The 20999-nt window shown below is 37.2% G+C and overlaps 2 protein-coding genes across 2 annotated transcripts; both read right to left on the bottom strand.

The window, feature by feature from the left end:
- Window positions 1-3148: 3148 nt before the first annotated feature.
- LOC113313803 (transcription factor AS1-like) lies at window positions 3149-5570 on the bottom strand. The gene is made up of 2 exons (XM_026562588.1): window positions 5437-5570; window positions 3149-4441 (listed from the first exon to the last, which is right to left on the bottom strand). The coding sequence occupies exon 2, from the start codon at window positions 4380-4382 to the stop codon at window positions 3333-3335; it is 1050 nt and encodes a 349-aa protein (XP_026418373.1). The 5' UTR covers window positions 4383-4441; window positions 5437-5570; the 3' UTR covers window positions 3149-3332.
- Window positions 5571-14418: 8848 nt separating this feature from the next.
- LOC113314217 lies at window positions 14419-17904 on the bottom strand. The gene is made up of 4 exons (XM_026562994.1): window positions 17804-17904; window positions 16860-17250; window positions 15696-15912; window positions 14419-15416 (listed from the first exon to the last, which is right to left on the bottom strand). Exons 2-4 carry the CDS (start codon window positions 17010-17012, stop codon window positions 14929-14931), a joined length of 858 nt encoding a protein of 285 aa, XP_026418779.1. The 5' UTR covers window positions 17013-17250; window positions 17804-17904; the 3' UTR covers window positions 14419-14928.
- Window positions 17905-20999: the final 3095 nt, after the last annotated feature.

The raw sequence follows: 20999 nt of genomic DNA, 5'->3' as shown, positions 1-20999 counted from the left end.
AGCCGTGGATAAGTCCAGGGCCGGATGGTTTCCCATCCGTATTTTATCAAACTCAATGGTCAGTAGTTAGACATGACGTGTGTAATATGGTCACGTCTTTTTTCCATTCAGGTTTTCTTCTCAAGGAACTCAAAAAAACAAGAATCTCTCTTATTCCTAGGGTAAAATCTCCAAGTAAACCAGAGGACTTCATACCTATTGCCTTATGTAACACTGTTTACAAGATAATATCTAAAGTCATCTCCCTCAGGATGAAGAAACATATCTCAAGGATAATTTCACCTATGCAAGCCGCCTATGTTTCAGGTAGATTGATTTTTGAGAATGTTTGTCTAGTTCAAGAGATTGTTCAAGCTATGAAAAGAAAAGAAGGTCGCAGTTGTCACTTAGCTCTTAAGATGGACATGTCGAAAGCATTCGCTAGACCAGAATGGAGTTTTCTGCTAGATGTTTTACAAAAATTTTGTTTTGGAGAGAAGTTTTGTCAGCTCATCCATCAATGTGTAAGTACAACACAGATTGAAGTTATCCTCAATTGTAGTCTAACAAAAGCTTTTAATCCTTCACGTGGTATTCGTCAAGGAGATCCTTTATCTTCATATTTATTCATATTGGTGATGGAGTCTTTTTCAATGGTTCTAGCTCACTGTGAAGATACAAAACAACTCATAGGGATGAAAATCTCTAGGTCAGCACCTAAAATCAATCATCTATATTTGCGGATGATTGTCTCTTATTCTGTAAAGCAACGCTAGATCATACAAGGAAACTTCTTCAAGTTATAGAGGATTTTAGTTCATGTTCATGGAAATTAATAAACTTCAACAAGTTTGCTGTTTTCTTCAGCTCCAATATGGATCCTTCCTCTTGTCAAACTTTGAGTGGTATTCTACAGGTGGGTGAGATGAATTTAAAAGAAGAACAATATTTAGGTTTACCAATTTTTGTTGGAAGAAACAGGAGGATGCCCTTTGTTGTACTTCAAGAGAAGATGAATCCACGGTTTTCATCTTGGAATGCAAGCAACATGTCAGAGGCTGCTCGTTCTGTGATGATTAAAAATGTTTCTAATGCAATCCCAATTAACTACATGCAGAGTTTCAAACTCTCATATTCTACCATTAATAAGATGAACTCGTCGCAACAAGCCTTCTGGAGAAAAAAAAACAAATAAATAAATAAAGGCAACAAAATTGTTACGTGGAAAAGAGCATGTCACCCTAAGTCTGAGGGGGGACTTGGATTTCGAGGCATGCACATATTTAACAGAGCCTTGTTAGCCAAGTCAGCATGGAAGCTCTATACAGATCAAACCTCAATCATGTCAAAGTTTCTTCATGCGAAGTACTATCAAGCCGGAAATCTTTTTGAGTTGAAGAAGAAAACAAACACAACCTGGTCATGGCGTAGCATCAGTTCAAAACTTCAATTTGTTAAGAGGCATAGCTGTTGGAATTTAGGGAATAAAGAAACAACTCTTATATGGAAACACAGATGGATTCCAGATTTACATGATCCATTACAGCCAAAACAAGGATGTATTACTGCTCAGAATTACACCTATGTTCATCAACTTCTCACGTTAAATTCTTCAACCTGGGATGTTTCTCTCCTTGGAGAATTATTTAATCCTGAGACGGTGGATTTTATTCTGCATATCTCTATTCATCCTTCACAGCCATACAGGCTAGTCTGGTTACTGGAGAAAAACGGTAAATTCTCAGTTAAGTCATGCTATAAGCATATGTACAATGAGGTCTCTCTTCATCAGCCGGTAGATGACAGGATGAGGAAAATATATAATAGATTGTGGAAACTGAATATGCTACCCAGAATTAGGCAGTTTTTGTGGAAGGCTATCTCAAATTTTCTCTCCACGAAAGATGCTCTTGGTTATGCAATAGTTGATGATGATGATTCTTGTCCTCTGTGCAATCTTCAACCTGAAAACGCCTCCCACCTCATAATGACCTGTAACTTCTCAAGAGCGGTGTAGTTCTCTGTCATTGGTTGGACAACAAATAATGTTGGCTCTTTGTCCGAATGGATTTGTAGCTAATTCGATAGTTTACATAGTGGTGCCATTACAGAGAAGGAGATAGTTAAGAGAGATATAATTGCATGGAGTTTATGGACTGAAAGATGTGAGAAAGTCTTTCAGCATAGTAATTCTAGCCCTGAAACAGTTATACAAAAATGCAAGCTCTGTATTGAAGAACACTCAAGCAAGGTGGATAATATCTCTCATTCTCCGCCGAAAGTGAACCGTCAGAATGTTCATTGGATTCCTCCTCCGCCGAAAGTGAACTGTCAGAATGTTCATTGGATTCCTCCTCCTCTTTTGGTTCAAACAATCTTTCAGGTGGTATTGGTCTAATCATAAGGAATTTTGCAGGTGCACAGCAGGAAGCAAGGTGCATCCATCTGAATGAAGTCAGAAGTGCAGAACAAGCTAAGTGTATGGGTTTGTGGTACGCTGTGGAATGGGCCAAAGACTTAAAGCTGGCCGAGAGCGTTCACTTTGAGATGGATGCCAAAGTTGTTGCAGATGCTGTTAACAACGACAACAACACCATTGATTGGAGATTACATTACACTATCCTGGACATTAAGCACTTGTTTTCAGTTTTTAGTTCTTGGAAACTCTCATATGTTCCAAAAGAAAGAAATAAAGTAGCTGATGTTCTAGCTAATATGGCTAGAACTGATAGAATTTCCTTTTCCTAGGGTTGTTCATCCCCTCCTGCAATTTCTCATCAAATTTCTGTAGACTCTTCTCATGCTTTGTCATGAGTTATTCTTAATAAATTTCTTTTCTTGCTTCAAAAAAAAACATAATGGAAGACCATGATCGAGTGTGCAAATAAAATGGTTAAACAAATAATAATTCGAAAACGGAGACTCGGTAACCCAATGTGCTCCTTTAGACAAACTCATTTTCAACCCACTATGGATATTCCGTTTTCTGGACAGATAAGGCTTTGCCCATTCAATCAGATTGTCTTCTCCGGCTGGCCTGTCTATTGCTTTTCGACCAGACAACATTTCTAAGAAAACAACCCCGAAGCTGCATATGTTAGGTGACCCTCAATAATATAGAGAATGAGAGCGCATTTGATGCTATAGATTCATTAGAAAATACTGAATAGCGTCAAGCTTCATTCCATTGATTTTTTGGAGCTCACAAAAAAGGGTACTCGGATGGATCCTTAAATTGTGTAGCAACATCAAGAGGGGAATGCAAACAGTACAGCCAAACAACAGGAAAATCTCAAATGAGATGAAAGGATTTCAATTGAGAAACCTTTTAATGATTTTACGTGGATTCGTTACTAAAAATTGGGATCATTGGGACTGGAAACACAGCTCCTTTGCTCAAGAAACTTAGTGAGACGCATATGTTTTGCAAACCATTGCTCTGCTAGCTTCTGTTCCTTGGATTCAGCATCTCTTTTCAAACCTGTTAACTGTTCTTTGTACTCGTAATCGATTCTCTCTAATATCACCTTCTCTTCTTCTCTGAGTGCTCTAATTTTTGATTCAATATCCTCCATTTTCTCTCTTCTCTTATTAACCTTCTCCGACTCCAATTGAAGTTCCATTCTTCTAACTCTCCACTCTGCTTCCTTCTTGTGTTCTGCCCAAACCCGGTGTCCTTCCTCCAGCTCTCTACAGTACTCCACAAGCTCGTTAACTATTTGATTATCTCTACCATGTGAAGGAGGCAAAGTACAATTCAAGCCTCTTTCAGGATGCAACCACGGGATGGTAGGAGCTGGATCGACCGTTGAGGGTGACAGAGTTAGCGTCACGGATGGAGACAGTGGCCTTGTATTAGTAGGTAGACCATTGGAGGTTGATAACCAAGGAGGGAGTAAAGTTGGTGTTGGAGGAGTAGGAGGGCCTGAGTGAAGAAAAGCTCCATTTGGGGCAGTAGTCATGACAAATTGCGGGGTTTGGCGTTGATTCACTAGTTTTTGAGCAAATGTCTCGAGTATGCGATCGTACTTTCCTTCTTCAATTGGTTCCAAGGAACTGGTGCTCTCCTTTTGTTCCCTCTGTTGCTTCTCCTTGAACACTTCCCACCACTTGGCTAATCTCTTTGCGGTTCGACCTGGAACCTCAGCTGCAATTTTCTTCCACTTGTTTCCGTGCTTGGCTTGAAGGTGGATCACAAGGCACTGCTCGTCTTCAGTGAGGGATCCTTTCTTGATTCCGGGCTTGAGGTAGTTCTTCCACCTCTCTAAACAGGATTTAGCATCTCTATGGATGGATACATTCATTCGCTCTGAAACAAGGTTCCATTCTCTTGGACCGTATTGCTTCACATACGCACGTAATATGGCGTCCTCTTCACTTGTCCAACGCTGTCTGTCCTTCATTTCCAGTAACAAACATGAGCATGTAAACCGTTGCGCATCATTGGTTCTTCATAATGCATCTGAACAGGGGAAATCACAAAAACATTAGACTAACAACAGTGTTGCAATGAGAATTACACTAGGATAAAATGGAATTTCAGAACCCAGAAACCGCAACAACAAAATCACATGACAGGCGCATATGCACAACCTAATTGACCAAAAGGGGTCCTCACACTCAAAATTGAGACCCTGCCACTCTCTTGCACAGGTGCTGGTGATGATTCCGGGGAATCACAAAAACATTAGACTAACATTATTATGCAATGAGATTTACATTGGTATAATATGGAATTTCAGAAATTTCAATCCAGGGAGCACCAACAAGAAAATCACATGACAGACGCATATACACCAAAAACATATGACTCCTTCATTTATCAAAAGGGGTCCTATGTTTTGAGACCCCTTTTGATCAATCCAGGGGTCCTCACACTCATAATTGAGAATTTGAGAGCCTGCCACTCTCTTGGATGTCTTCATATAGGTGCTGGTGATGATTTTAATTCAATTCATGATATGCATGCCAAGCTACATTTGAAAAGAATAAATGTAGCTTCCATCTTAAATTCCAATTTTGACCACTAGAAGTCCCAATTTGGTCTGCTTTTGGATTTTGTAGAAAGAATTTCTAATCTACTCCTCCATTACCCAATTAGAGCTGTAAGATAATAATCCCAGGAACTAATAAGGTCAAAACCCAATTAGTCTTAACATAATTTCACTAGTAATTCTACTTTGAACAACAAAACAAGGCAATACATGGTTTTAGTAATGTGGATGGGAAAAATGTACCATGAGACAAAATCAAAGTGGCCTAAGAAGACAGATCTAGAACCCTGTACTTGACAATGGCAACAGAGAATCAGAGGATCCTCCTAAAGTATATTCAAGAAGAAAAAAAAAAAAAGAGGAAGAATATAGAATTGGTTTGGTTCCACAAGCTTATCCAGTAATATACACCCTACATTTAAGAGAAATGGAATATACTTGAAAATTGAAATGAGCTGCTTACAGTGCACTAAACACAAGAGGTCTAGCATTTTCTTCTTCTTCTTCTTATCTCCTTCTGTATTCCTCTCCTCCCTGTAAGTTCTTCTTCTTCTTCTTCAGAAAGGAGAGAGTGAGGGTGAGGTAAAGTAGATAGAGAAAGAGAGAGGGTAGAATGGAGTCAACTGGATGGGCACTGTTTACACTTTATAGTTGGTAGGGGGTACTTGAATTGATTTGACAAGTGAGGATGGAAGAGAAAAGGGTAAAGAAATAGGGGTAGCTGCTCCTGCCAGGCAAGGTCATTACAGCCTCTCAGCAGTAGCAGTACAGTACTGTCTAGTTGCTGCTGCTGACTCTCGGGGAATGTGCATGCTTAAGCGTGGACTGAGCCCAGAGAACACAAGGAAGAGATGTAGAAAGAGACAATACAAACACACGGACAGATTAGTCTACAGACTGTACGGTCGAGGTCCATATTGGTCGGGGAACGGAGAAGCATCAGTGACGTTTGTTTACCTCATATTCTCTCCGGGCGTCCAACATTTAGGGATCCCTATGCTCGCTTCATTTTCTTTCTCCCACTGTTTTGTTTGTGAAGAAACATGCATAGACGAAATTACTTGGAAATCAGAAGTATAATCTAAACACTGGGATTTAGGAGACAAAGGAATATTTCGTGCCTTTTTGCAACCCAACAGGCAACAACATTCCCGGGAGATTTCATTTTTTTAGTATCAATTTTAAAGTAAGATCATTGACTAGAAATTATGTGAGAATTGCTCACTGAAAATGAGAGATACGCACTTAAGGAAATAAATTGCATATTGTTTGTAGTTATGTCTTTTTTTCCAAAGAAAAAAAGAAAACCGATACCAGGGCGGAGCCAGGATTCGAGAAATGGGTGGTCAAGTTGTCAATCAACAAATATTTTAGGGATACAAAAGGATTAAAATGACTAAAAATGGGATAAATCAGTTCCAATTCAGCTTGGGAGCTTAGAGCTACCACTATGGAGAGGGATATCCCCTCCCTATCCCTCTTCATCCCTTAAAACACCGAAACCTCAACCACCATGGTCTCCCATTTTGATTTAAGGGAAGGGATATGGAGGGATCCCTACAAGGTTGATCAGATCTGATCAGCCTTGTAGGGAAGGGAAATCTCACGCGTACTCAGTACGCGTATTATTTTATGCTTTACGCGTACTGAGTACCCGTAAAGCCGTTGATACGAGTACTCAGTACGCGTAGCTTTTCGCATGGCTATTGAGTACGCGTTTGGTTAAATATATTTGTTTGACCTTTTCTCGTTGACATCTCTCTCACACCCGATCCTAACCATCTATCTTTAATAACGGTTCTATTTTCTACACCGTTGGATCCCAACGGTCACTTTTTCAAAATCCCTATAAATACCACCTTAATTCTCTTCTCAAACCACACCAAATCAATTGATTTCTTATTTTCTCCTTCTTATATCAATTGATGTCTTCTTTCTCTTCATCTTACTATCCGTATTTGGTAATTAGATTTATAAAACCACCTAATTTTTTTTTATCTTAGTAGCTTTCAAAATGGTTCTTAATTTTGTCGCACGAGAAGAGATTGATCTTACTATTGCTTTTATTTATGTGAGTATGGACGAAATTGTTGGTTCGGCGCAAAAAACCGCTTTGTTTTGGAAATGTATTCTTGAAGTTTTTGAGCAACGCAATGGCAATCCATATAGAAGAGATTGGTAAGCTTTAAAAACCAAGATGAGAAATATTAAAAAAGATGTCAAAGAATTCGTGTCCATTCTTAACGCTTTATATCGGCAAACCAAAAGCTGTGCGAACCACGAAGATTTGGTAAGTTTTATAATTCTTTTAAGTTCTTCCGAAAGATGGCTAATGTTTGTTATTTAATTTTTCAGACAAAAGATGCTCCCATTCAATATCAGGATCAACATAATCAACCATTCAAGTATGATGCATGTTATGAATTGTTTAGAGAAAAGGTCCCTGGATATAATTATGAACTAACTGTGAGCCAAAACAGTGAGTTGTGGGATAATCATCGTAACTTTGTCGCACTCGAAGATGGTACTGAAGTTCTCCCAATGGAGGTACTCGTTGGAGATACAAGGGAAATGCACGTCCTATAAGAACAAAAAGAGACAAAAAACTAGCCAGACAGAAGAAGGATCGTGAGTAAGGTATATATAGAGAAGATGATGAGGGAACATCTTCGGTTAAGATGGAAGAAGATAAGATCTATCAACAAATTTGTAGTATTTTGGAGTATCTTAAGGAAACACGATCAAGGAAGGAGAAAAAGATAATGGAACAAGAATCCCAATACGAAACTCTTTGGGGGTATACTCAACCACCGAGTTATCAAATGGAAGATCAAATCAATTTGCAAACGCTTCAACAACAGACTCAACAAATGCATCATCAACAAGTGCATTTAAATGATGACAATACAATAATGGGTATGGACCTTAGTTGTTTACCCCCGATGAAAAACAATATTATCTACGCAAGCAAAAGGAGATTTTGAAGGGGAAGGGTATAATCAGCGTTGAAGATTCTGAAGATGAAGATGTAGTCCAGCTCTAATGTTTTTATCTTTTATTGACTTTAGGTTTTTATTGATAGTAATGTTTAAATTAAAAGTGTTGTCTTAAATTTCTATTTTGTATTGTTGTTATCTTAAAAGTGTTGTCTAGATTAATACCAATCGTTCTTTGAATTAATAAAATTTATGAATGTGTTGTAACGAAACGATTTTCATATTCCAATTAATAACTTCATTAAACTAATGTTCATTAATAACGTACAAAAGAAATTACAACAGATCACGCGTAATAAGTCTTCACTCATGCCTAGACGTTGTTTGAATTGTCTAGAGGTATAACCGGATCCAGGCGTAAAATAATCATTCATCATTTTGGCATCATGTCACACTCGATCACGCGTTATTACACTACGTATTTGTACCTCCTTTGGTATGGGTTGTCTAATAATGCGCAATCGTTCATCCAAACATAATTGTGTAAACATTAGCAAAACTTTCTCTTCTTCATCACTATCACTAGAGGAATCCAAATAGATTCCATATTTAGCTCTCACATAAGAACGCATTAGACTCATTATGCACCTTAACACATAAAAAAAACACTATCAATTTGTGTATACCATACATAAATATAAGTCTACATTGAGATGGTAGTTTAGTTCATTTCATTCAACATAAATCAACACACACAACAAATAATCATGGATTTTTCACTTAATATATGTTTCAATAACGTTATTGAATTGCATACTACATACCCAACCAACCTAATATCAAGAATTTCATAAAATTAAAATCAAAATCAAATTAATTTGAAACCCTAACATTAGAATCACTCACCTTTAGATGATTTGTTGGATGAAATTCGAAATTGAAGAATTGATTTGTTTCACCTTGTACTAACCATCAAACCCTTTAATCTAACCAATCGAATCGCAATGAATCAACATGAAAATCGAACGGGGGTAAGAGGGTTTTGAGAGGATGAAAGGAAGAGAAGAAGAAGAAATGGTCGACTGAACCTCGCTTATGTCGACTTAAACCTATGAAACGCGTACTGAGTACTCGTTTCTTGGTCAAGTCAACTGGTTGACTTGTACGAGTACTGAGTACGCGTATGGCACTATTCCTACGCGTACTCAGTACGTGTCTCATGTAGGAAAGGGATGAGCGGGCACCATAGTGGAACTGCCTATCCCTCTACATCCCTTCCCTTAATTTGAGGGATAGGGAAGGGATGCCCTCTACCATAGTGCTAGCTCTTACATTTGAGGGTCTCCATGTGGCTCCGTCCCCGATAGATACCAAGATTTCTATTCATTGTCCATGTGAGGCTATTTTCTACAATAGATGCGAGGTTCCCGAGGTTTGTAAAGAAACTTTTTTTCTACTTAATAAGTAGCCAAGAAAGTGTTCTTCCGAAGCTATTATCGTGCCCATACTTTCTTAATAATATGCTAATAGGATTACCAAAATGCTAACAAGACAATCTGGTTGGTTAAAAATGGTTTCCATGCTTAGCTTCGATTTTTTACGTGGTTAGTTTTTTTTATCGGTAAATAATTTGATGTTGATATCATTACCCAGCGCCTATATTTCAGTGAGTTACTTGGTTGGGAGATAATGAAAAGGAGCATGACCCACGTTTGTTACGTCATATGACTCGTATTGTCTCGGGAAATGTATTTTTTCTTCTCTTGTTCTAGCGTCCCAGATTTGCGCGAGTAGTGTAAAATATACTTGTAGTAAACAATACGTAAACAGATTTTCAGTTACCAGGGATCTTGTTCTTGTTAGTTATAGTTAGTTGAGTAAGTATTCCCCGACATCAAGTGATCCCTTTGCTCCCTTCTCTTTCTCCCATTTCTTTGTCTTGTTGTTTGATTTAGGAACAAGAAATAAGAGACGAAATTACTTATAAGGAATTATAGCTCTCTTTCCTTGGTGGTAATGCTAGAATTAGGGGAGTAGAAAAAATATATTTTATGCCTCTTGCTAATAATAACCCTGGTAACATTTCCTGGGGCGGAGCCAGGTTAAGAAAGAGGGTGCCGGAAAAAAAAATAAAATCGATTTTAAGCTGAAGGGGAAAAGGGTGCAAAAATGTTTGGGGACTACTCAAAAATGGTGGGGGACTACTCTCCATTTTTTTGGGTGGATATTAGAAGTAATACTGAGTCACCGCTTATTTAACTTTTCTTCTAATACCAAACTTGCCCTTGATAATTAAATTAGTGTAATGATTAGTGAGTTAATTAATGATGAGTGAGATTAAATTAATAATTTGATTTTTTTCAAAGAAAGAATTATAGAGAGGGAGAAGAAGAAGATGAAGATGATAATGAAGATGAGGGTTTTGCAAGAAAAAAATCTAGATCTTTTTCTTTAAGAGGCACAACAAGAGTATGATGTTTTGGGTACTCACGGATACTTCAAATTTAGTTAATGGTGCTTGAATTGGCCAAAACATTCCTAAAAATGAACAATTTACAAATTGATTTCGATTTCGTTAACAAAGTTCGGTTACAACATTTGAAGAACAGGTAGCCGAACTCATTCTGCAAGTGTAGTTCGGTTAATGTTTCTAAAAACACAGGTAGCCGAACTCAGCTTTAATGGAGTTTTTTTTTCAGAGAAAAGTTCGGTTAGGAGAAAAAAATTGCGACGTAACCGAACTAAAAGTTCGGCTGGGAAAATAAAATGAAAAAATTGCGACGTAACCGAACTCAATATATAGGTTTTCAGAGAAAAGTTCGGTTAGGAGAAAAAGATTGCGACGGTTAGGAAAAAAAATTGCGACGTAACCGAACTTTTCTTTGAAAGAAAAACCTCCAAGTTGAGTTCGGCTAGTTCGACAAAGTTTTTCAGATAATTCCTAACCAAACTTTTATCTGCAACTTCCATTTTCAACTCATTTTGATGATAACTTCTCATTTTTTCAAAGGAAAACGAATGAAAAGTAATGGGTTTGTTATAATTTTTATTTTGATTTTGTTTTGTTAATTATTTAAATTAAGCTATATATAGAGGTGGCGGTGGTGGTGATTTGAGGTGGTCGGTGGTGGTGGTGGTCGGTGGTGGTAGGTGGTGGTTGTTGGTGGTGAGCGGCGGTGGTGATGGGTAGAGGTGGTTATATGTATAGGTGGTGGTGGTGTTGGGAGGAGGTGATTATATATAGGTGAAGGGTAGGTTAGTCATTTCCATACTTTAGGACTCCCCTTATAAGTATAGGGTAGACATTCCTATCACAAAGTAGTCCCCCACCATTTTTGAGTAGTCCCAAAAAAATGGTTCATTTTATACCAAGAAAATTGACTGTATAACTTCAATTGAGCTTTCAAACCCAGCTGGGCTTGGTGTGCACTCATGCTTTTAGCTGGAACGATTTTTTGGGGACCATGGTTTTATTTTGGGTAAAGACATTAGAAGTAAATCTAGGTCACCCCTTATCTAGATATTTATTTTAATACCTAAATTACCCTCCTGATTAATTTTGGGTGATGATTAGTTAGTGTTAATAATAGTTAGTGTAATGATTAGTGAGATGATTGAGTTAAAGATGATTAGTGAGATTAAAAAATCAGATGGTTTTTTTAAAGAAGTAGAATTATTGAGAGAGTAGTTAGAGAATATGAATAAGGAAAACATGAAAAACGATGGATTTTACCAACCACAACTGGAGGAAGGGTATTTGGGTACCCAGGTATGCTTCAAACTTATATAATGTTGGTTGAATTGCTCCAAACTTTGAAAAAAAATGAAATTTTTAATGTAGATTTGGGCCAGTTCGGTTACCATATGTCAAGAACATGTAACCTAACACACCTGAAAGTGTAGTTCTGTTACGTTTTCCAAACACGCAGGTTACCGAACTCGCTCGTTAATGGAGGTTTTGGTCGTACAGTGTAATGTTCGGTTACCTAGGATAAAATGATAGGTAACCGAACTTTGAACTTAACAATTTATTTGGGTACATCTTGTGTGTTCGGTTAGTTCGCAAACTTCAACGCAACCAAGTTCCCAACCGAACTGCAGGTTAAAAGTAACCTAGTGTTAGAAGTTCGGTTGGTTCGCAAACTTCAACATATTTTGCGAATCAACCGAACTGGGCTTATATATGCATATATGCAATTAGGCAAACGTTCGGTTACTGCGAAATTTATTTCTTGGCGAATTAGGTAGAGTTCGGTTACGAAGTTTCAAAGGTAGAGTTCGGTTACAAAGAAAACTTAACATTTTTGCGAACGAACCGAATTTATGGACTTCTCATTATTTTCATAAAGTAAAGTTCGGTGATATCCTTATTTTGCGAAGGAACCGAACTCTGAGTTCGGTTAAGAAAAAATTAATTCGTGATAACCGAACTTTTCTCTGAAAAAAAAAACATCCATTAAACCTCTCTGTAACTTCTATTTTCAACTCATTTTAACGATTACTTCTCATTTATTCAACCAAAAACGAACGACTAGTAATGGGTTTGTGAGAATATCTTTGTTAATGTTTTAAATTAAGCTATATATATATAGTGGTGGTGATATTCGGAGGTGGTGGTGGTAATCGGTGGTTGGTGGTGGTGATAATCGGAGGTGGTGGTGATCGGCGGTGGTGGGCGGTGGTGGTGGTGGAATCGGTGGTTGGTGGTGATGATAATCGGCGATGGTGGGAGGAGGTGGTGATTATATATATATATATATATATAGGTGATTATTGGGTTGGTTTTAAATTAAATTAGGTTAAGGATAGGTTAGTCATTTCAATGTTTTAGGACACCTCTTTTAATTATAGGGAAGGTGGCCTAATAAAATCATGGTCCCCTCAAAAAAAACATGGCCCCTAAAAAGTCGTTCTTTAGTTGGCTCTATTCCTGAACATTTGAAGGATACGAACTAGTAAGTAAAAACAATCGGTATATGTGAACAAAAAGTCAGAGTATACCTCCCAAAAATAGTTTTTTTCTGACACCAGAACTTTTTTAATTGGCATTTACTGTCTCCGTTTCAAAAAAATAATCTAGGTTAATTTACAAATTACACACAAAATCAGCCTACTTTTTGAAATAAAAAGAATACGTCGGACTCCACCTTCTTCTAGAAACAAAAAAAATAAATCTTAGAGAGATTTTTTTGGAAGGTCTATTCAGAACGAGTCCAATGACCGCCATTTAAAGCGTTTAAAGAAAATGAAAATAAAAGGATAACTAATTTGAAGGATTTCGTTAACACTTTAACATTCTATTCTGATCTGGCAAAATGTAGTGTGAGATGGAGAGAACGAGTGTTGGGTTTTCGAGGCGGCATTTGCTTATATGGATTGGAGCTTCAAATGGTCGGCCCGTCCGTCCATGATTAGCCGAACAAACCCCCATTCCCCAGGCGTCCAAGCTGAGGATGTTATGGGTGTCTGGTTAGGGTCCCCATCCCAGCAGACTACTCCCCATGTTTCTCTCTTGCTGTGTGCTCCATACAATACCAGCTCATCATGATTTCATTCTCTTCTCTTGGGAAAGGGCCAGTCAAGCTACATACTCTTGGTGGTCCTTGCAATATAATAAAGTAATAAATCTCACCGTGAAAGAATTTGGGATTTTGATACAAGGTTTTCAAACACTGAATAACATAAACCTAAAATCAATACTTTAGAGTTTAGATTATCTTTGTTCGGGTTCACTAGCCAAACAGCTCTGTCATTGAACTGATTATAGATAAATAAAATATAAAAAAAAAATGAGATTTTAAACATGGAGACGTGAAAAGCTAATAGGCTCATTAGTGCACTGCGGACTGCTATTTGTCTATTTGTGCAGTTGCCCGCACTGCTAAGCTGGCTGTCAAACCTAATAACTTTTAATATTTGGGCTTCAAAGCCCATTTAGGCCATATTGCCACTGCCTTAATTCTTTTTGCCTCCCTATAGCAAGACTTCTAGCTCCGCCCCTTTTAATTCGGTTTGCAAGTGGAACAACCACTATAGTTCTCTTGAGTATAGAACAATTGAGCTGCTGATAATCTCTACAACTTGAACAGGATATTCCTAGATGGATGCGAAGGGGGCAGAATACTTTTTCTTTCTATTTTCAAGGAAGATTTTCTTCTGGCATCTTTGAAGACTATTAAAAGTTTGAATTATAAGTACTAGTAATAGATTGACCCAAAATTCAGTCTAAAGTTGAATGAGGATCCAGATATTAGATAGTCTACTTACAAAGAGGAAAGTTGGAGAAGATTGTGGGTATGAAAATTCTAAGTACTACAAACTGTCGAATGCATACTAAGCTGAAAGAGATTAAAGTAGGAAAGTTATGGCAAATGTGCACTCCCAATTGATGTATGATACAAACAGAACACAATATTGAACTGGTAAACATGGCAGAAGCAACTTGCTTCATTATTAAGGAATCAGAAAGCATCAAACAACACGGACGTGACAGATAACACACTGCTGAGTTAGATATGCAACTTGTAATTTTTTATATATGAGAGAAAAGTACAAAAAATCAAAATTTTCCTATTTGCCATATTAGTAAGAGAGGCAAGAATTACAACTCATCATTAATAATGGTAAAAAAATGGAAACTGAAAATAATTAAACAAACAAAACTTGTAAAGGGATATCAGGGTCAAGCAAAGTACCCGGGGCTAGCAAAGAGCTTCTGAATGAAGACTAGACAGAATAGAGCTGATCCTACTAAGTTGTTCTGCACTGCCTGCTATGGATGCACATAGATGTTACAGAAACTTGATTCCCTTGCTAGATATGGGAAGAGCAAGTAAAAAATTGTTGCCTCCACGGCTCCACCAAAATTGGTAATTACGGCTGTCTTCTGCTTTTGGAATACTGGTAATTTGTTCCCAAAGAAAAAATAATATTTCGTCAATCAAGAAGGTCTCTTGTATAAGAATATCTATATCTCAAAAAAATGTATATGAATTTCTTCTGCAAAATGCTGGAGAATTTCATAGGGTCCTTAATGAAGAGTGTCTGCGCCTGTCCTGTTTCACTTTCCTATTAGTATTGTCGATGTTTATGGGCTTCAACAATCTTTCTGCTGCTATTTCAGATTTTAGATTTGATTTCAACCTCCTCAAATGTCCAATGCACTGCTCATGGTCAGATGTAATCTCTTGGGTAACCTCTTCTGGAGTAATGTTTCTCTGGTAAGGGGAATACCACTTACACTGCAAATAAGCAAAAGATCTCCACGGTGGAAGAGGCATTGAGTTCTGTCTGAGAGAAGATTTTGCAGCTTCAACCATTATATGAAGGAAGTGCTTCAGATTCGATAAGGTACCCACATAGATCACCGGAAGTGAATTCATTATAGCATCGTAAGATTCGCTAGGTCTTGCAATCTCAAAGTGGCTTCGGAAGTCGATATCAATGATTAAGCGTTCTGTGCTTGCACTATCACTGTGATTGGCCACGTCAATGTACTCATAATCACCTATGAAACAGGGGAAGAAAATTTAGAAATAGGAGCAGCTTCATTGATGCAGGGATAGTATGGAACACGGTCCTGGTGTTTTATGACATGAAAGGAGTTCAATTTCCCCTAAGATAGATAAATGTATATATGAAGACCCATCACACCAATCAGAATGAGTTTTATACGCACAAGTAAAATAAGAAATTTTCCCTTTGGCATGGCATATGTCCATATGCTTCCCAAAAACTACGATATGGAAGGGAAAAAAGTTGAGATAAGAAAGATAGATCAACATACCTCCAGGGACCTTCCCAGAATTCTGCCATTTAGATGTACATACAGCTGCATCATAACCAGAAGACCTAAGAAGCTTTACCATATAAAATCTAATGCAGCTTCCATTGCAGGGGCCTGGCTTGACGATGTGCAGGTCCTTATCATTGATAGAGAGTACCAGTGAATGGACAGCAGAAAGCAAATCACTCTCATACTGATCTACCGTGTGCTTGTGGTACTACAAAAAGAAATCAAGAAGGAAAACAGTTGGGAAAAAAACCTCAGTTTAAAAGAAAATACAAAAACAAAAGTTAAGGGTGAACTTAGTTCAGCAGCGGAAGCTCAAAAATCATAATCGTTTTTGTAAACTAAAGGATCGTAGAAAGGCAAGCTGATATCTTATTAATAATATATGTTACCAAAGAATTCGGTACAAGAACGCACAGTCCTAAGAAAATTAATCATAATCTATTCCGTAGTTCATATTCAGAAATTCAATGATAGCGTATGCATTCAGATTATTTTGGCTAAACATTCTTGAAACGATAAAAGATGGAACTATTGCTCCTTCAGACCCAGGCACCCTTTTCCAACTACTCGCAATAAAGAACCAAATACAGGTGGTTCTGCTTGATCTAAACTTAATGTATACCAAGTAATCAAGACCTAACTCTTAGCCATACACGACAAACATAAATATCATGGTCTTACCAAGAGAGACCATACATACACTTCAAACATGGTTATGACCAAAATTAAGCTATGAAGCACCCCACCAGAACATGATCCCATTTTTCGTCTTTCAACATTACTACCGTATTAACAACCATTTACTCTAAGACCTAAGAAATAAACGCCACATTTAACAATGAATATATCTAATAATTCACACAAGCCTTGTAGGTGAACAATCCCCACCTAACAAAAACTCAATTACAGGACCAATTTTTGAAATCCATGATAACTCAACTATGGAATCAAGAACACATGGTGTTAATCAACCGATCATCAATTTCAAATCAATTGTAACAATTACAATAAAAGAATTCCATATCTACAATGGAATCAAGAAGACATGGTATTAATCAAATCCTAATATGTCAACCTAAAATCAATTTCAATTCATCAATCTAATAACAATTCAACATGTTTAAGAAGAAGAAAAAAGCACAAGAAAAAACTCACCAGTATATTCTCTGTTAGATGCACAAGATCGGAATAACTCGATTCGCTATCACTGCTACATCTAGAATCTCCTCCACCACTTCCATTCTCCAAGAAATCACTAACCATCACAGCTAAATCATGTTCGCTTTCATGACTAAAACCTCCACCCATGAATTGTTTCCCACCTCCAGCCAATTTGCACAGCAAATCTCCAGCCGTGGCACATATGCGACAATCTTTTCCATCACGGGCCGTGGTGGTTTCGCCTTCTTGCGGCAGCCGAGATTCAAACCCCCACGTCCCCAGCTTAACCAAATTTTGAACAAACCAGCAACCTGTGCTATCTCTTCAACCAATACCCCGAATTCTCCCAAATTTTAACAGTATGATTTTTTTGGCTTTATGTAATCTGCTTCATCACAAAAACACCAAAAATTAACCAAATTTCAGAATCACAATTGAATCATGGGGCCAATTCCCCCATCACTATGAAAACAACAAATATGATTTATTTGGCTTTAAGAAATCTGTTTCATCACAAAAACAGTAAAAATTAACAATTTCAGAATCACCATTGAATCATGGGGCCAATACCCCCAATCTCATTTTGTTTCATTAACACTATGATAAAAAGAAACATCACTTTCTATCTTCCTGTATGATTGCAAATCATAATCAACCAAATAGATTACAATGGGGCTAATACCCCCTTCCCAGAATCCCCATTGAATCATGGGGCCAATGCCCCCACATATGAAAACAGAAAACACGGACAAACCCACCTGTCATATTCCCTATATGATCAATTTCACATAACAATTAACCAAAATACATGACAATGGGAGCCAATTCCCCTTCCCCCCCACATAAAAATCAAATTTTTAATCAAAAATTCCACAAAAAAGATCATGAAAAAAATTAAATACAGAGAAAGTAAAGAAACCCTAACATAAAAAACCAACCTTTTTATCTGTATTTGATCCAAATGAGAAAAAATAATATAGCTCTGCAAAAGCATAACCCAGAGGATGAAGAAGATGAAACAAAGAAGAGGAAGAGGGATTTATAAAAGGGGAGTTGTAAATAAGAAATTTATCAAATGACTACAATACCCTTAATTATTGAAATGACTTAAATTACCCTTAATTATTACCATTAATGACCTCTCAACAACTTTTATTGTATGTAACGTCCCCCGTAGTAATTGCGGCAGCTATTCAGTCCAAATTCCATGACCAGGGCAAGATTTTGTGCTGGGGGCATTGGCCCCGATTGAGAAAATGAGGGTATAATGGGAATGGAGAAAATGAAGAGTTCGAGGCTTGTGGACCAAGTAGTGTTGTCGGTTTAAATTACCATAAGATGTCAATATAATGGTGCCACACTCAGCAGCTTTCAAAACTGTGGAAATTGTAGACTTGAGGACCAAGTATGGATTTTACACGAGAGTGAATGTGGTGGCGCGTTGTTGTCATATTCTTTGCACGAGATTCTCCATTTCGCATTCAATGCTTTTCAAATCTTTTATTGCACCGCGAAATTTACCAAGCTTCAACACGACTTAAGATTTCATGTGACGCATTTGATTGTATATCATCCTCTTCCTTCCTGCATCGTTCGAGGTAGTATCATATTCTGGAACCAAGGTTCAAAGGCATATGAGAGAGGAACAGAGAAAATAAACCTTGGTGAATTTAACAAGGATATAAATTTTATCAAATTTTGTGCTTTCATAACTGAACAGGCGAGGGTACCAAATATACCTCAAGCTAAAATTTTTCCTACCTATAATTTTTTTTTCCGAAAGTGATTGTCTATGGACTGAATCGAGACAATACAACTAATCGGTTCGCACTTCGTGTGATCGTCTATGGATACCAGATCGAGACAATACAACAACGAAGTATGTTTACTTGATACAAAGGTTCGGACTTAACCAAACACAATAGGATTGCTTATCAAGTAAATAGGAATTAACGTTTGTGCGATTTACTTTAATTATAATAAAACAATTATAATGCGGAAATATAAAGTAAATGACACAGAAATATTTTGTTAACGAGGCAACCACAAATGCAGAAAAACTTCGGGACCTTGTCCAGAATTGAATACTCTCAGGATTAAGCCGATACATAAAATTACACCTAACTTCGTATAGTTGAGACCAAGCAACTAAACATATAGTTCACCTTGTTTCGTCTGTATTCCCACGCCTCCAACTTATAAATAAGTCACGTACTTGGAATAATTTCTTTGGTTCATATTCCAAACAGTAAAAAAAAAAACAAATCTGTTTGGTATCAACTCTATTCAACCAAGTGATATGAGTCGGACAAAGGCTCTTCCGTTTATATTAACATAAACTCCTTCGTCAGGTCCTTAGATCTATCTTATGTTCAATTACCGAAGTAATCATTTAAGATTAATCCAACAACAGTCTTAATCCAAAGAATTGTGTTGATGTCGATCTACTCAATTAATCAATCCAATCTACCACAAGGATAAACCGATTATTAATTGGATCCTCTTTTACCAAAACAAGTATTGTGCACACCAAAGATTATATACCCAAGTCAGATCCTCAATATCTTCTTTGTCTTCAAATCTTCTAAAATCTTCAATAAAAGCCCGCACACAATCACTTGACTCTCTTGTGATCAATCATGCACAGAACGGAGTCTGTTAACAATGGATTATCACAAGATCGTCTTTAGAACTAACAATAGTCTAAAGATCCCTGTAGAAACTCTAAACTAATTTAAGTGAATCTTATATCAGAAGAGACGATCCTCAATCCTAAATAAACTAGGTGCAATCAGATTTCAACCACCGTTAGTCAATCAAATCAATCGTAAACAAAAGATAAACCGCAATTATCTAGCTTCCCACCAACGGTACACGCTAGAGCTTCTCAATCCCAAAGAAGACTTTAAAACGAGCGGCCATAAGATATTTCGCCTAATTAGGATACTCTCCTTTCTGAATAGGCGGCTTCACCAGCAACAACAACAAAAGAGGAAGTCTGTTGTTACGAAGGATTAGTTTGCTAGAAAGGAAAACTTCGGTATTTATAGACAAGGAAGTTTGGACACCAAGAAATTTCCATAACCAAAAATATTCTTAAGATATTCATTAAGGCAAAAATTCGGTTTCCATAATTCTTGGAAGAGCTTTGTCCAAATATAATGATCGAAATCTCTCGGAAAATCTAATTAGTAAATGCACATTACTAATTCTTGTATTTCCCTACAAAATGGAATTAATAACGTTAATTAAAATATTCTTAACTTACTTATGTTTCGATCCTTAGATTTTCTTCCTTTAGCTATTAAGGAATAACTTTGAACAATTAAAAAAATAAACATTCACCGCCTGTGTTCAAAGTATATCGACATCATTACTTTATAAGTTTAGAATTGGTTCATCTGACTTTCAAGAACTATGTGATTGATCAATCAAACATTCAATCACAATCATGGGTTTAACGGTTCTACCAAAACAAGTTTCGGTTATACCTCCATGTGAGTACTGTGCATAGTCACAGTACTAGCTTTCCAAAAATTCGGTTGACTAGGTACTAGGATCGGTTCCCCACATGTATATGTTATGTCCATGGATCGGTTCCACTTTTCCAAAAAACGTGTTGTACATGTCCATAGGATCGGTTCCCCTTTCTTCTATAAACTTTGTTGCACCCCATACAAGGATCGGTTCCCCTTTGTGATGTACTGCACCTCTTACTAGGATCGGTTCCACTTTCCCAAATTTGGTCAGACGTAACACAAACCCGATCATCCCATCTCAGGTGATTACTTAAGATTGGATTCACTAATAAAAGTCATGCCAATACATAAGTCAGGCCTTTGTGAATAGTTCTACCAAGAACACAAATAAGTTGTCAGCAGTTATACTCAATCACACATATTGGTTGTTCAACCAATGCTTTGAATTTCGTGAACATTGCAAAGGCTCCGGATTTTTCCTTGTGGAAATTGGTTTTATTGGACCACAAAGGTCAGAATGAACCAATTCTAATGTTTTCGTCACTCTCCAAGTCTTCTCTTGTGGAAATTGATTACAGTGTTGTTTGCTAACAACACGATCTTCACAAACCCATGTAGGAATTAAAATTTGAGGAAGACCCGTCACCATATTTTT

Source organism: Papaver somniferum, chromosome 9, assembly GCF_003573695.1.
Source record: "Papaver somniferum cultivar HN1 chromosome 9, ASM357369v1, whole genome shotgun sequence".
Lineage (NCBI taxonomy): Eukaryota > Viridiplantae > Streptophyta > Magnoliopsida > Ranunculales > Papaveraceae > Papaver > Papaver somniferum.
Note: the sequence above shows the minus strand (reverse complement) of the source record. Positions and strands in the feature narration are given on the sequence as shown.

What these genes read in the sequence shown, in the direction of transcription:
- LOC113313803 (XM_026562588.1), bottom strand. Translation starts at nt 4,382, where the DNA reads ATGAAGGACAGACAGCGTTGGACAAGTGAAGAGGACGCCATATTACGT.
- LOC113314217 (XM_026562994.1), bottom strand. Translation starts at nt 17,012, where the DNA reads ATGGGTGGAGGTTTTAGTCATGAAAGCGAACATGATTTAGCTGTGATG. An exon ending in ATCTAACAGAGAATATACTG is followed by an intron (nt 15,913 to 16,859) that starts GTGAGTTTTTTC and finishes TTCTTTTTGTAG; the next exon opens with TACCACAAGCACACGGTAGA. An exon ending in TTCTGGGAAGGTCCCTGGAG is followed by an intron (nt 15,417 to 15,695) that starts GTATGTTGATCT and finishes CCTGTTTCATAG; the next exon opens with GTGATTATGAGTACATTGAC.